The 14,421-nt window shown below is 47.5% G+C and overlaps 1 protein-coding gene across 2 annotated transcripts in view; it reads right to left on the bottom strand.

The window, feature by feature from the left end:
• Positions 1–821, bottom strand: part of ROR2 (receptor tyrosine kinase like orphan receptor 2) — a 219,633-nt gene extending 218,812 nt beyond the window's left edge. For both annotated transcript variants that reach the window (XM_050761247.1, XM_050761248.1), the window contains exon 1: positions 456–821. In XM_050761247.1, the coding sequence (XP_050617204.1) occupies positions 456–552 (97 nt within the window). In that variant the 5' untranslated portion in view covers positions 553–821. The remainder of the gene's footprint in view (positions 1–455) is intronic.
• Between the last annotated feature and the right edge of the window lie 13,600 nt (positions 822–14,421).

A 14,421-nucleotide genomic window follows, 5' to 3' on the forward strand; every position in this document is an offset into this window, starting at 1 on the left:
GCATCAGGCCGCCCTGGGGGTGGGGGGACGCTCCGGGACAGACTGGGGACACTCGGGACCCTGTGCCCTTGAAGGAGGAAGACCTCGGGGAGGAAGACCGGGTCGTGGGACCTTCGGGGCACATCTGCGGACTCGGGTCCCGGGCCCGGGGCTCGCACTCCCACTCCCACTCGCGACCCTCGGGAAGCGCCAGCGAGAGGCTCCCCGCCGCCCCCGCCCGCCCGCAGCCTCTAGAAACAGGCGTCCCCAGAGCGCGGCTTATTGTAACCAGCCCGAGGGGGTCCGGGGTGCGGGCGGGGAGCGGCGCCGGGCGCGGTGCGAATGGCCCTCCCTGGCGCCCCTCGTTCGGGAGCACGGGCGCCGGCGCGGCGGCCGGGAGCAGAGTGGCGGAGGAAGGGCTGGCCCAGCAAGCCGCGAGCCACCGCCTGCGCACGAGGGGGTGCGCCGGATCCTACCTGAAGTCCGGGACACCGAGAGCAGAAGCGCGGCGGCCGCCCAGACGGCCGGGATGCACAGCAGCGGCCGCCGCGGGAGCGCCGAGCCCCGGGCCATGCCGCGGGCAGTGGGGGCCGGGCCGCCCTCCGAACTTCGGGCCGGGGCGCGGGGTCGGGCGCCACCACCCCTTTCTGCCGTGCGTCCTCCCCTCCTTCTCCCCGGCGCTTCGCAAATGGGTCCACTTCGAGGACCTCGTCGTCGTCGTCGTCTTCTTCGGGCCCGGATGCGCCGCTCTGCTCCAGTCGCGGCGCGGGCTGGCTGGGGAGGTTCCTGGGCGCGGGCTGGGGCGTCCCGCCGGCCGCCAGGACGAGCGCGGGGGGCGGACCGCGGGCGGGCGCGCAGGAGGCAGGGTCCCAGCTCGCCCGCCCCGATGGACAGAGCGAGGCTTGCGCCAGCGCCCCCTGCCGGGGGAACGCGCGGGCGGCGGGCGGCGGGCGGGACCCAGGGAGTGGGGGCCGCAGCTGGGGCCCCGACCTGCCTCCCGCGCCCGCCCTCGGGCCTGCGCCTCGGAACGCTTGAACACAAAGGTGGCTCCTTGGGGGCGTCAGCCGGGGTTAGGCGGGTCTGCCCACGCAGGAGAGGTGCCCAGAGCGGTTGCCCCCGACTTTCGGGGCGAGACACACGGGGATCTAAGTCACGAATCAGTAACTCCGGGCTGCACTACGCACCGGGACAAATCTGAGAGCCACCCAGTCCCAGACACCAGCGGTGAGGCAGAAAGAGGAGAAGCGAAAGCTGGAAAAGGAAACCTTCAGGAAAACAAACAGGCCGCGTTGGCACCGGCGCCCTCCCAGGTCGGTGGGGACAAGTGCGTCCCCCAAAATGCTCAAAACTGCCAGGGGTGGAGCTGCGTGGAGGGAGCCCTCGGGAGCGCGGTGCTATCTGAAGCCACCGCGGCTTTTGGTTTACTGTTAAAAGCAAATTGTATAATTTTATCCATTAAAGGCAGAACATTATTTGTTCTTTGCAGAGCCCCAGAGCATGCAGAAGTAATTTGCTTCACTTATAAGAGACATTTTGAACACAATTCAAATAGCATATTTTCTTGCTTATTCTTGGTTTTGCTCAGCACATGCAAATGTCTTTGTTTTTCCTCTCTTAGAGGAAGGAATTGGATTCTCCAGCATGTCAGTTGCTTGTTCCATGAGATTGATCTTTCAACTGATTATCCAGCAGTTTGTTTGGTGTTTTTGCTGGAGTGCCAAGCCCTGTTCATTGGAGTGCATTAGGCAGAGCCCTGGCCTTGGGTGCCAGACCTGAGACTTCAGACAACTGGCCAGAAATAAAAACTCTTGCTATGGTCTGCGGACGAAATGACTAAGCCAGCTCTAGCCCGTTACCTCTATTAAAAGTATTTAGGCGCCCGGCCATCTCTACCCGATTTGTGTGGGGAAATAATCTCACGCAGTTCTTATTCCTAGGAGCTGCTGTAAATCCAGTAGGAGAATGGGAGAGGCTCCCAACCTCTCCTCAACTGGGTGGCAAAATTATTGCCAAACTTCTTAGACAGGCTTAGGCTATTCCTCTGCCCAGGCTGCTGCAGGTCTGAACGGGGGGATGCTCTCCCCAGTGTGGGGGGAAAACCCGACAGGGGCTGCAGAGAAGGGTCCTGAACCTGCCCTGGAAAACCCCCCCCTCAGCAATGCTGTGTCCTTTCCGCGGTGCTGTGCAGCTCGGAGAAGGTGGTCCCAGCACCTTCACTTTCCACTTCACACAGCTTGGGCATGTGGCTCCAGAACCATTTCATCAGCAGCCCTGCCATTTATTTTTGTGTGACCTTCCGGAAAACGACCTCATCATGCCTCAGCCCCCCATCTGTGTGTTATTTTCACATGACTGAGGCCCCACAAACCCAACTCAAAGGTTTAAACAGCAACATCTATTTTGCTGACAGTTTCTTGGGTGGGGTCAGAAATATGGGTTATATTGCATATGATTTCTTAAAGCTTTTTAAAGCTTTCTTTCTTGGCATGTCTCTCTCACTTTCTGCTTCCTCCCCTTTCTGTAGGTTCAGAACTGAAGGATAAACATGAAAAGCAAAGTTGGAAGGATGAAAATACAAGCGTTCTCGGTGGTTAAGAGGATGTGGCTTACGTCCAAGGCCACATTGGAGCAACATACTCCTTTCCATCTGTATTCGTCATCAATTGCCACATAACAAATTGCCCCAGGATTTAACAGCTAAAAACAGTAAACATTCGTTATTTCACACCATTTCTCTGGGTGGAGAAGGCACGAGAGGCTTAGCTAGGTGGTGCTGGCTCAGGGTCTCTCTCAGGAGGTTGCAGTCGGATGTCAGCCAGGGCTGCCATTATCTGAAGGCTCGCTGGGGCTAGCGGAGTCTCACAAGGTGGATTACTCACGTGCTCAGCAAGTTAGTGCTGGGTGTGGATGGGAAGCCTCGGTTTCTAGCATCCTTCTTGGGCATCCTCACAAAATGGCTGCTAGCTTCTCCCAGAGTGAGCAATCCAAAAAAGAACCAGATAGAAGCCACAGTGTCTTTTATAACCTAGCCTTGGAAGTCACATGCCATAATTTCTGCAACATCTTATTGGCTGCATGGGTGGGCCCTTTGTCATAGAACGAAAGTAAACAGGGTTATATATACCAAGAGATGGGAATCACTGGAGGCTGACACCACACCAGCTGTATGGGGACAGCCATGCTGATCCTTGTGATGGACAGCAAGCAAGAGGGAAAGAAAACGAGCAGGGTCTATACTGGCAAGAGCGGCAGGAACAAGCCCTTGCAGGCCTTAAGAAGGGAGCCATGCAGATATCTGGGAAGAGTATTTCAGCTGGAGTGAAGAGCCAGTGTGAAGGTTTCAAGGCCAGGGGTATCCTGGGATATCTGATGCCTGGGTGGTTAAATTATGTGGTCTAATTCACATTTTCCTGATGAAGAGTCATGTTCTATATCTTTTCTTATGCTTATTGGCCATTAGCCTACCTCCTTTTGTCAGATGTCTATTCAAATTTTTGCTGATTTAATTTTTATTCTTTGTCTCCCTCAAATCATGGGATTTCTTTTTTTCTCTTATTTTTTAATAAGGTCGGATGTCTTCTTCTTTTAAAGTGTTGCCCAGGCATGGTGACTCTTGCCTCTAATCCCTACACTTTGGTAGGCCGAGGTGGGAGGATCACTTGAGCCTAAGGGTTGAAGACCAGCCTGGGCAACATAGTGAGATCTTGTCTCTACAAATAATAATTTAAAAATTAGCCAGGAATGGTGGTGAGCGTCTGTAGTCCCAGCTACTCGGGAGGCTGAGATGGGAGGATCACCTGGACCCAAGGAGTATGAGGCTGCAGTGAGCTATGATTGCACAACTGCACTCCAGCCTGGGCTGCAGAGTGAGATCCTATCTCTAAAACAAACAAACAAAAAGTTTTTAGAGTTCTTTTTTGTATGTTCTGGGTGAAAACTCAAAGGGATGTATTTTCTTCCAGTTTCTGGCTAGTCTTCATTTTTTTAATGATGTCTTTTCGTAAGTTGCAGTTTTTCATTCTGCTGAAGTCCAGTATCCATTCTTTAATTTGTGGGTAGTGCTTTTTGAATTTCAATAAATACCAAATCAGACCCCTCCCCACCAAAAAAAAAAAAAAACAGAATATGGAGTTTCTGGGCATACCAAACTTCACTGCGTGGACGTGGAAAGTAGGTGACTGCAGTCCCAGGCATTGGGCCCACCGTGCTTTGGTGAGGAATACCTGCAGGCCAGTGCGGTGGAGTTTCTCACTTGCTCATTACTTTTTCAGTTAGGAAAATCCTCAGCTGAATTGTACCCTTCTGCTCCACTAGCAGGGAGCTCTACAAATATCCCACTGCAAACAAGATAAATTGCCAGACTTGTCAAACACAATGGCTTCATTTCCTCACTCCACACTCCTTGCCAGTCTGCCACCCTGAATCCACACAAGCAGCTGGGTGGGGGCATCCACGTACTGAACCAACAGACATTTTTGTTCTTCTCTCATGCAGTCACTCTGCAGCATTTTACCCTAGACCATTCCCTCTTCAAAACATGTTTTCCTTCGGCTTGTATGACATCAAGCGCTCCTGGTTTTACTTCTACTTCTTTAGACATTTCTCCTTGATCTTCTTTGCACCTTAACCTCTTCCACTTGGCATATGCTGGTCTTGGTCCTCTGCCATCCTTTTTGTCTTGCTCCACACTCTCCCAGTGAGAAATCTCTTCTAAGCTCATGGCTTCCACTGCCACCTATGTGCCTGGCACATGGCTTCCACTGCCACCTATGTGCCTGGCACCTCCTAAATCTGTAACTCCAGCCTGGTGTGCTCCTCTGACCTCCGAATTTAGATTTGCAGCTGTCTCTCCGGCATTTCCACATGACTCTCCCAATGGCACCTCAAACTCAAGTTATTTAAATCATGGACTCAAGGTGTACATCGCCCTACCCCAAACCCTGCCTCAAACCTCATCTTTTTCCCATGTTCCCTCCTACACCTGATGGCACCATCATCCGTGTAGTTCTACAAGACAGAAACCCAGCCCCTCCTTGCCACCTCCCTCTCTCCTGTGTCCACCTAGCACCACGGCCTTCAGTCTCCACCCGATGCCCTCTGCCTCCCGTCCTCTCTCTCCATCCCCATCACCCTAGCCCAAGATGCTTGTCTCGTTTGCCTGGAGAAAAGCCTCCTAACTAGTCTTTCCATCTCTAGCTTCCACCCACTCCAGTCTCCTCTCCACCCATATATGGGAAGAAACTAAAGCTAACGATGCTTCTGCCAACTGCCCTGCTCCTGTTCCTAAGTGAAAGCCTGAAATCTTTCACTGCCCTGGGGATCTGACACCTCCTTACCTGTCCAGGCCCATTCTGTGCTATGTTCTTGCTCCCTACCTTCCGGCTATTCCAATCTGTCATTTTCTAAAAACATAGAAAGCACTGAGCTCCTTTTCACCAGGGGGCCCCTTTAGCAAGCAGTTCTTTCTGCCTGCAGCATGCTCTCCCTCACTGCCTTCACTCAAACGGTTCTGTCTCATCCCTGTGGATGCCGCGTACGTGGAAATGCCTTCTCTGTTGTCCCCACCCCACAGTGGGCTCCACGGAAACCCCCCTGAGCACAGACCACTGTGCTCTGCATGCTCACTGGACTGAAGACTGTGTTCTCTGCCGACCTGAAACTCCACCAGGAAGAGACTGGTGTGTCCCCAGCAATGCCTGAGATGTGCCAGCAGTGAATCTGTGGATAAAAGGAAGAGAGGAAGGCAGAAAAAATGCCGACATGTTGAGCTCTGATTTAGGGCAAATAGAATAAATTCTTTTTATTTCCCAGTCTGCTGCCTTTCCCTCTAATGTACAGCAGATTCTTTCTTAATGATGCTGGCGGTCTCTCCATTTCCCACTTACATGACTGAAGTGTAGACTCATCCTGAAATTACTGATCATCCAGAAACATGGGGCTTTTATAAAGTAAATTTTACCTCAAACCATCTATTTCTGTGTACAGCTGTTTAAGCTATTCAGACTTTCTTGTTTCCAAAAATTCAGATTCAGGAATAATAAAATAAGGATTCTTGTTTTCACCAATAGCTACAAAGTTTGGAAGTTCACAGGGCTTGAGTACAGTAGTCATTATAATAAAGAAATTTTGGCCAGGTGCGGTGGCTCACGCCTATGATCCCAGCACTTTAGGGGGCCAAGGCGGGCAGATCACCTGAGGTCAGGAGTTCAAAACCAGCTTGCCCAACATGGCGAAACCCTGCCTCTACTAAAAATACAAAAATCAGCTGGACATGCTGGCGCACGCCTATAATCCCAACTACTTGGGAGACTGAGGCAGGAGAATTGCTTGAACCGGAAGGCAGAGATTGCAGTGAGCTGAGATCGCACCACTGGAGTTCAGACTGGGTGACAGAGCAAGACTCTGTCTCGGAAAAAAAAAAAAAAAAAAAAAAAAGAAACTTTATCTTAAATTTCCAATCTTTTTTTTTTTTTAGACGGAGTTTTGCTCTTTGTTGCCCGGGTTGGAGTACAGTGGCACCATCTCAGCTCACTGCAACCTCTGCCTCCCAGGTTCAAGCTGTTTTCCTGCCTCAGCCTCCTGAGTAGCTGGGATTACAGGCACCTGCCACCACACCTGGCTAGTTTTTATATTTTTAGTAGAGACAGGGTTTCACCATGTTGGCCAGGATGGTCTTGAACTCCTGACCTCAGGAGATCCACCTGCCTTGGCCTCCCAAAGTGCTGGGATTACAGGTGTGAGCCACCACGCCTGGCTGACTTAATCTCCTTAATCGTGTTGAGAATTCTCCTGAAACCAAGTATGTGGTGTCTTTGCCAACACCAATTCTCTGATTCTCCCAAAATCAGCTGGGTGCCCAGCAATTTCATTTTATTATGACACTAGCTATCCAGATTTAGGAGCAGACTCGACAGGTTTAAAGGCTCAGTCCCACAAGACTGACCCCCACTTCAGACGCCAACCCCAAGTACTGAGTTCCCAGGTTACCTACACTTCTGTCTGACTTACTACAAATTTGTGGCTTCCCACAACCTCCTCCTCAGTGGGATAATTTGCTAGAACAGCTCAGAGAACTCAGGAGCACACTTACTTACTACTGCCTGTGTATTATAGGGACATTGTCAGGAAGAGTCATATGGGAGAGGTGCACAGGCTGAGATCTGGGGTTAGGAGGCATGGAGCTGCTGTGTATATCCAGGCACACCACCCTCCCTGTATCCCAGTGCACTCACCAATCCGGAGCTCCCCAAACCCCATAGGTGAGGGGTGGTTATGAAGGTTCCATTACGTAGGCACGATTGATTTTATCATTGGCCACTGGTGATTGACTCAGTCTGCAGCTTCTCTCCCTTCCCCAGATGTTGGGGAGGGGTGCTGAAAGTTCTAACCCTCTAATTAAGGTTTGCTGTTTCTGGTGACCAGCCCCTAACCCGAAGTTATTTAAGGCCCAGAGCCCAAAACCACCTTATTAAGATAAACCCAGGTATGGTCTAAATGGGCTCTTATCAACGACAAAAAGCATGATCATTCAGGAAACTCCAAGAGTTTTGGGGCTATGTGCTATGAACTGGGGACCAAGACCAAATATATACTTCCCATGTACCACATATGTGGTCAGGATTTTCCTGATGGAACAGCTAGAAATAATAGATGTGTTTATATCATCATGGTTACTACCATAGGATTATTAGATTAAAATACTAATGCTGCTAAGATTTTTGTTCAGCAAGGTTTCATGCCAATAATATCTTCCAAAATCCCCTTTAAAAATAATGTGTAGGCCGGGCGCGGTGGCTCATGCCTGTAATCCCAGCACTTTGGGAGGCTGAGGCAGATGGATCACCTGAGGTCAGGAGTTCGAGACCAGGCTGGCCAACATGGCGAAACCCCATCTCTACTAAAAATACAAAAATTAGCCGGGCATGGTGGCGTGTGCCTATAATCCCAGCTACTAAGGGGACTCAGGCAGGAGGATCGCTTGAACCTGGGAGGTGGAGGTTGCAGTAAGCTGAGATCGTGCCACTGCACTCCAGCCTGGGCAACAAAGCGAGACTCTGTCTCAATAATAATAATGTGTAGGCCAGGTGTGGCCACCTGTAATACCAGCGCTTTGGTAAGCAAGGCATGAGGATCATTTGAGCCCAAGAGTTTGAGACCAGCCTGGGCAACATAGCAGAACCCTGTCTCTACTAAAATTAAAAACTATTAGCCAGGTGTGGTAGCACACACTTGTGGTCCCAGCTATTTGGGATGCTGAGGCAGAGGATCACTTGAGTCCAAGAGTTTAAGGTTGTAGTGAGTCATGATCACACCACTGCACTCCAGTCTGGGTGACAGAGTGAGACTCTGTCTCAAAAATACAATAATAATAATAACAACAATAATAATTGACTTCTAGTCTCAAAAGCACAGTTAGAATCTCTATTTCCTATGAACTGGCAATCACCAGTTTTGTTGGGCAATGCTTAGACAGACAGCTACTCTCTTGAATAACACAATCTCTAAAATATATAGAAAATGATGGCTCCATCTGCTACTGGAACCTGCAGTGAGCTGCCAAAGTGCTGGGATTACAGGCGTGAACCACTGCACCCGGTCATACTTTATTTCTTTAGACATGGTTTCCTATAGTTCTTTGGACATACCTAAAGCAGCCGATTGCAAGTCTTTGGTCTAGTAGGTCTCATGTCTGGGCTTCTTCAGGGGCATTTTCTACTGACTGCTTTTTTCCTACATGTATAGGCCATACTTTCTTGTTTCTTTACATGCTTCATAATTTTTTGTTAAAAATTATACATTTGGCTGGGTGCAGTAGCTCATGCCTATAATCCTAGCACTTTGGGAGGCCAGGGTGGACAGATTGCTTAAGCCCAGGAGTTTGAGACCAGCCTGGGCAACATGGCAAAACTCCTTTTCTACGAAAAGTACAAAAGTTATCTGTATGTGGTGACACATGCCTATAGTCCCAGCTACTCAGGAGGCTGAGGTGAGAGGATCAGCTGAGCCCAGGAGGTTGAGGCTGCAGTGAGCTGTGATCGTACCACGGCACTCCAGCCTGGACAGCAGAGTGAGACCTCATCTTAAAAAACAAAACAAAAAACATGGACATTTAAATAACATAATGTGACAGTTCTGGAAATCAGAATCTCCTCCCCTTTCCAGAACTTCTCCTTGTTGCTTGTTGTTTTAGCTGTTGTTTGTGTGTTTAAAAACTCTTCTGAATTAATTCTGTCTATAATTGCTTTAGACTGAAGGTTTATGTCCTCCCAAAATTCATGGGTTGAAACCTAATGTGATGGTGTTAGGAAGTGGGGCCTTTGGAAGGTGATTAGGTCATGAGGGTGGAGCCCTCATGAATGGGATTAGTGCCCTTATAAAAAGAGGCCCCAGAGAGCTGCCTTGCCCCCTCCACCACGTGAGGATACAGCAGGAAGGTGCCAACTATGAACCAGGAAGAGACCCTCACCAGATACTGAATCTGCTCGTGCCTTGATCTTGGACTTCCCAGCCTCCAGAACTGTATGCAATAAATTTCTGTTGTTTATAAGCCACTCAGGATATAGTATTCTGTTACAGCAGCCCAAGTGGACTAAGACAGTACTCTTTGTCATGTGCAGTCACTGCAGTCTCTGCTTGATTAGCTTATTGGCCAGCTATTGATCAAGCAGATTTCCTTAAACACCTGGAATTAGCCAGTCTCCCAATCTTTGCCAAGGGCCCGTGTGTATGTGTTGGGACATGCCTTCCACACTCAGCCAGGCAGCTGGCAACTCTGCCTTTCCCTTCACTTCCTGCTGACACAGAAGCTCAGGGTCCATCAGAGGTGGCAGCTTAGGGGCTTCTCAGGTTTTTCCTGAGTGTACACACAGCAGAGCCTTCCAAATTCTCTGGAATGTGTTGCAGCATTTCAAAGCCCCATGGACATCTCATTTTTCAGCTTTTCCTTTTAAGCTTTCTCGTTAGCCTGTCGTTTTCCCCAACTATGTAGCAGTCAGGTTAAACAGTTGCCTGTAAATATTTTCAACAAACACCTGTGAGAAAAGGTTTTTCTCACTAGGCAAGCCCTGATTCTGGTCAAATAGAGACAGCCTTTCAAGTGGAACCTTCCAGGGAACCACCAGATAAACCAAAGAATTACAGTTCTTTGGGAAGGAGGCTTTGAAGAAGTTCCACCTCCATTCTGCTTTTTCTGGTAGCGAACAGGCTGCTGGTTATCAAGGCTTCTGTGAAGCCGGAGAATAAATTGGGAATAGGGCAAGTTAAAGCACCATAATTTTACTGTTTTTACTCAGACCCAGCCTCTTTTTTTGCATAAATACTCCCTGGATTGCTACAAACCTTACGTTAATTTCCAGAGTTCTTAGAAAGTTGATTCTGACAATTTTCTCAGTTTTCCCATTGCTTTTATGGAGCAGAAAATTTTTACAGGTTCTTACTTCACCATTTCCACTGACCTTGAACCCACTTCTACCAGGATTTTACCTCTCTCTCTTTACAAAAACTACTCTTGACAAGGTGTTGGTTTTTTTGGTTTTTGTTTTTGAGACACAGTCTCGCTCTATTGCCCAGGCTGGAGTGCAATGGTGTGATCTCGGCTCACTGCAACCTCTGCTTCCCAGGTTCAAGTGATTCTCCTGCCTCAGCCTCCCGAGTAGCTGGGATTATAGGCACCCGCCACTATGCCTGGCTAATTTTTGTATTTTCAGTAGAGACGGGGTTTCACCATGTTGGTCAGGCTGGTCTTGAACTCCCACCCTCAGGTGATCCACCCGCCTCAGCCTCCCAAAGTGCTGAGATTACAGTTGTGAGCCACCACGCCCGGCCGACAAGGTTTTGGTGACTTTCATGTTTCTAAATCTAAGGAATCAATTATGAGTCCTCATCTTATTTGACTTATTAGTAGCATTTGACCTTCACCTTGAAACACTTCCTTTGTTTGACTTCCTAAACATTTTACTCCTCTGGTTTCCTTCTGACAATACTGGTCATTTTCTATAATCTCCTTTTCTGCTTCCTCTCACCAATCTAACCTGTAAATATTAGGATGTCTTGTTCCCTTGGTGATGGTTTCCAGTCTCATGTCTAAATGCCAGCTCCATGCTGATATTCCCAAATGCTCATCTCCAGTCTGAATCCCTGAACTCAAAGAACAGATGTCCAACGACATACTCAACATTTCCACTCGAGTTTTGAGAGGCATACCAAATTTTGAAGTGTCCAAAAAATAGCATACTCCTCCCGCAATCTTTCTCATCTCAGTGAACATCACTTAGGCCAGAGACTTTGAAGTCACCCTTGACTCTTCCCTTTTTCTTACATGCCAAATCAAATCCATTAGCAAATGTGCTGCCTTTATCTTCAGAAAATATTCCTATAGCAACCAATTTTTAGGGGGCTTGACCATGGTCCAGGCCTCCATTGTCTTTTAGATGAATTAGTGGAACAGCTTCTAACTTGCTCTCTCTGCTTCCATCCTTGGTATGCTAAGCCTGGTCTCAACATGGCAGACGGGATGCTGCATTTAAAATCCAACTCACACTGTTTCCTTCTCTCCCACTTTTTCCACAGTTGTCACCATTTGTAGAAAAGGCAAACATCTAGCTGGGCGCAGTGGCTCACGCCTGTAATCCCAGCACTTTGGGAGGCCGAGGCGGGTGGATCACAAGGTCAGGAGTTTGAGACCAGCCTGGCCAACATGGTGAAACCCCTGTCTCTACTAAAAATTAAAAAATTAGCTGGGCATGGTGGCGGGCGCCTGTAATCCCAACTACTCGGGAGGCTAAGGCAGGAGAATGGTTTGAACCCGGGAGCTGGAGCTTGCAGTGAGCTGAGATCGCGCCATTGCACTCCAGCCTGGGCGACAGGGTGAGATGCTGACTCAAAAAAAAAAAAAAGAAAAAAAGGAAAGGAAAACATCCTTCCAGTGGCCTGCAGACTCCATGTGACCTGGCCAACTGTTCCCCTGTGCCCTCTGGTCCTAGGACATTCCCTGTCTATCACTCACTCATTCCTGCCGCACTGGTTTGCTTAGTCTCCCTCAACAGGTTGGGGACAGCTCCCCTGCTTCCTGGAATGCTCTTTCCTTTTTTTTTTTTTTTTTTTTTTTGAGACGGAGTCTTGCTCTGTCGCCCAGGCTAGAGTGCAGTGGCGGGATCTCGGCTCACTGCAAGCTCCGCCTCCCGGGTTCACGCCATTCTCCTGCCTCAGCCTCCCGAGTAGCTGGAACTACAGGCACCCGTCACCACGCCCAGCTAATTTTTTTGTATTTTTAGTAGAGACAGGGTTTCACCGTGTTAGCCAGGATGGTCTCGATCTCCTGACCTCGTGATCCGCCTGCCTCGGCCTCCCAAAGTGCTGGGATTACAGGCTTGAGCCACCGTGCCCAGCCGAACGCTCTTTCCTAAGAGCCTACATGGAAGATTTCTCCACCTCCTTCAGCAGTGTCACCTTCTCCGTGGAGCCTTTTCTGACCTCCCTAGTCCCAAACTTAACTGTTCCCATCTCCCTTTGCTGCTGTATTTTCTCCTTGGCACATATTGCTATCTATAAAACTACAACTTTACTTATTTTTATGGAGGGTTTATTCAAGATTTAACTCTCCACATGTGCTGGTCCAAGTGGCGTCTTTCTAGATTTCACTTTCCTCCTGCTTCTCTTCTTTAACACGTTGTCTGGGAGCCTGGTGTGACTCGCTCATCCTAATAGCAAGGAGAGAGAGGAGTCATCAGATCCACACAGACAGCCCGTCAGCTTCACTGGCAGGATGGCTGAACCGGTTCACTCCCTGGTTCTATCGGGCCTTTTGGAGTGATGTGCCACTACTCTTTTGGGGAGTCTGTGCTGCCAGCCAAGGGACCACCACCTTACATGGTCTTTTCCACCTGAACCAGGGCACTGACATTCCACAGATGTGCTCAGAGTTCTGCACTGGAGCACATGAGAACTCCTTCTATCCTGCTACATAAGAATGCATGATTTATGCATCTCTTAGGGGGTATAGATTATACAAATGACACATTATACCATGAATTCCAACCCTGCTCCTGTCAGGATTTATCTGAGAAACTGATGCCATATCATAAAAATGATATGAACAGTAACAACTAAAATTTATTGGGGCAATTTGAAACAATAAGATTGAGAACTTGTTGAAATAATAAAACACAAAGTATTTTTCTTCTTAAGGATAGAAAGAAATTTAGTATTCACATGGGATGGAAACTAAATCGGTCCTGATAACTCCTGATCTAACAATGTAGCAAAAATAACATAACAGGATGCATACCATCCTTAAAATTGATTATACTCTCAAGTTAAACATTTTCTGAATTGTCTATAGCAATTCTCACTGGCTTGTTGTAAACAGACTACAATGAAGTAATAGTAAATAAATTAATATACGTACAGCATTTAGAATGGTACCTGGCACACTGTAAGCACTGTATGTGTAATTAACTGTTATTAATCACACAACACGAAACTATGTATTACATTATATATACTTTCCATGTGATAAAATAGATTATAGTAACATTACTCTGGAAATCTATCAGTTGCATCCTAGTAGCATTTTATAACACACATTGTTGAAACCATCAAGAATCCATATGGACATGATGTTGAATTTCCTGATTGCATTGCATTTTAGCCAGGATCCCGCCTTATGTTTAGCCAGCATGCCTTTCACAGCTGAGGCTCATCAAAGCCCAAATTTGAGTGCAAGGTTTTTGCTTATTCATTTGTTTTTGTTTGTTTTCTTGGTTTGTTTCGTTGAAGCAGTTTAGCACATATATTAAAAGGATGGATTTTGGCTCAGACAATTCAGACCCTGAGACTATGTGGCCTGTAACAGTTTGTGGGGTTTCTGACATATGTAAAACTAAAATATATAACAACTATAGCATAAAGACCAGGAAAGGAAAAATGAGAGTATATTCTTATAAGGTTTTCACTGTACTTAAAATGGTGTAATATCCCTTGAAACTAGACTGCAAAAAGTTGAAGATATAAGCTACAAATCCTAAAGAAAGCAACCACTAAAATAGCAAACCAAAGAGTTATAGTTCATTAGCCAATGAAATTGATAAAACAGAATCATAAAAAACATTCAGTTGATCTAGGGGAAAGCAGAAAAATAGAAAAAAGAACAGATGGAACAAACTGAAAACAAAAAGCAAGATGACTGACTTAAATGTATTTGAATTAATAGTCACATTAAGTATAATTGGCAAAGCACTATAATTAAAAGTCAGAAATTATCAGATTAAACACAAAAGCAAGACCCAAGTATATGTTGCTTACAATAAATGCAAGATGCAAATAGGTAAAAAGTAAAAAGATTAAGAAAGATGTACCATGCTAACACTAGTCAAAAGAATGCTTAATAGTTATATTAATATCAGATAAAGTAGACTTTATAGCTAAACATGTTATCAGTGATGA

Source organism: Macaca thibetana, chromosome 15 (assembly GCF_024542745.1).
Source record: "Macaca thibetana thibetana isolate TM-01 chromosome 15, ASM2454274v1, whole genome shotgun sequence".
Classification (NCBI taxonomy): Eukaryota; Metazoa; Chordata; class Mammalia; order Primates; family Cercopithecidae; genus Macaca; species Macaca thibetana.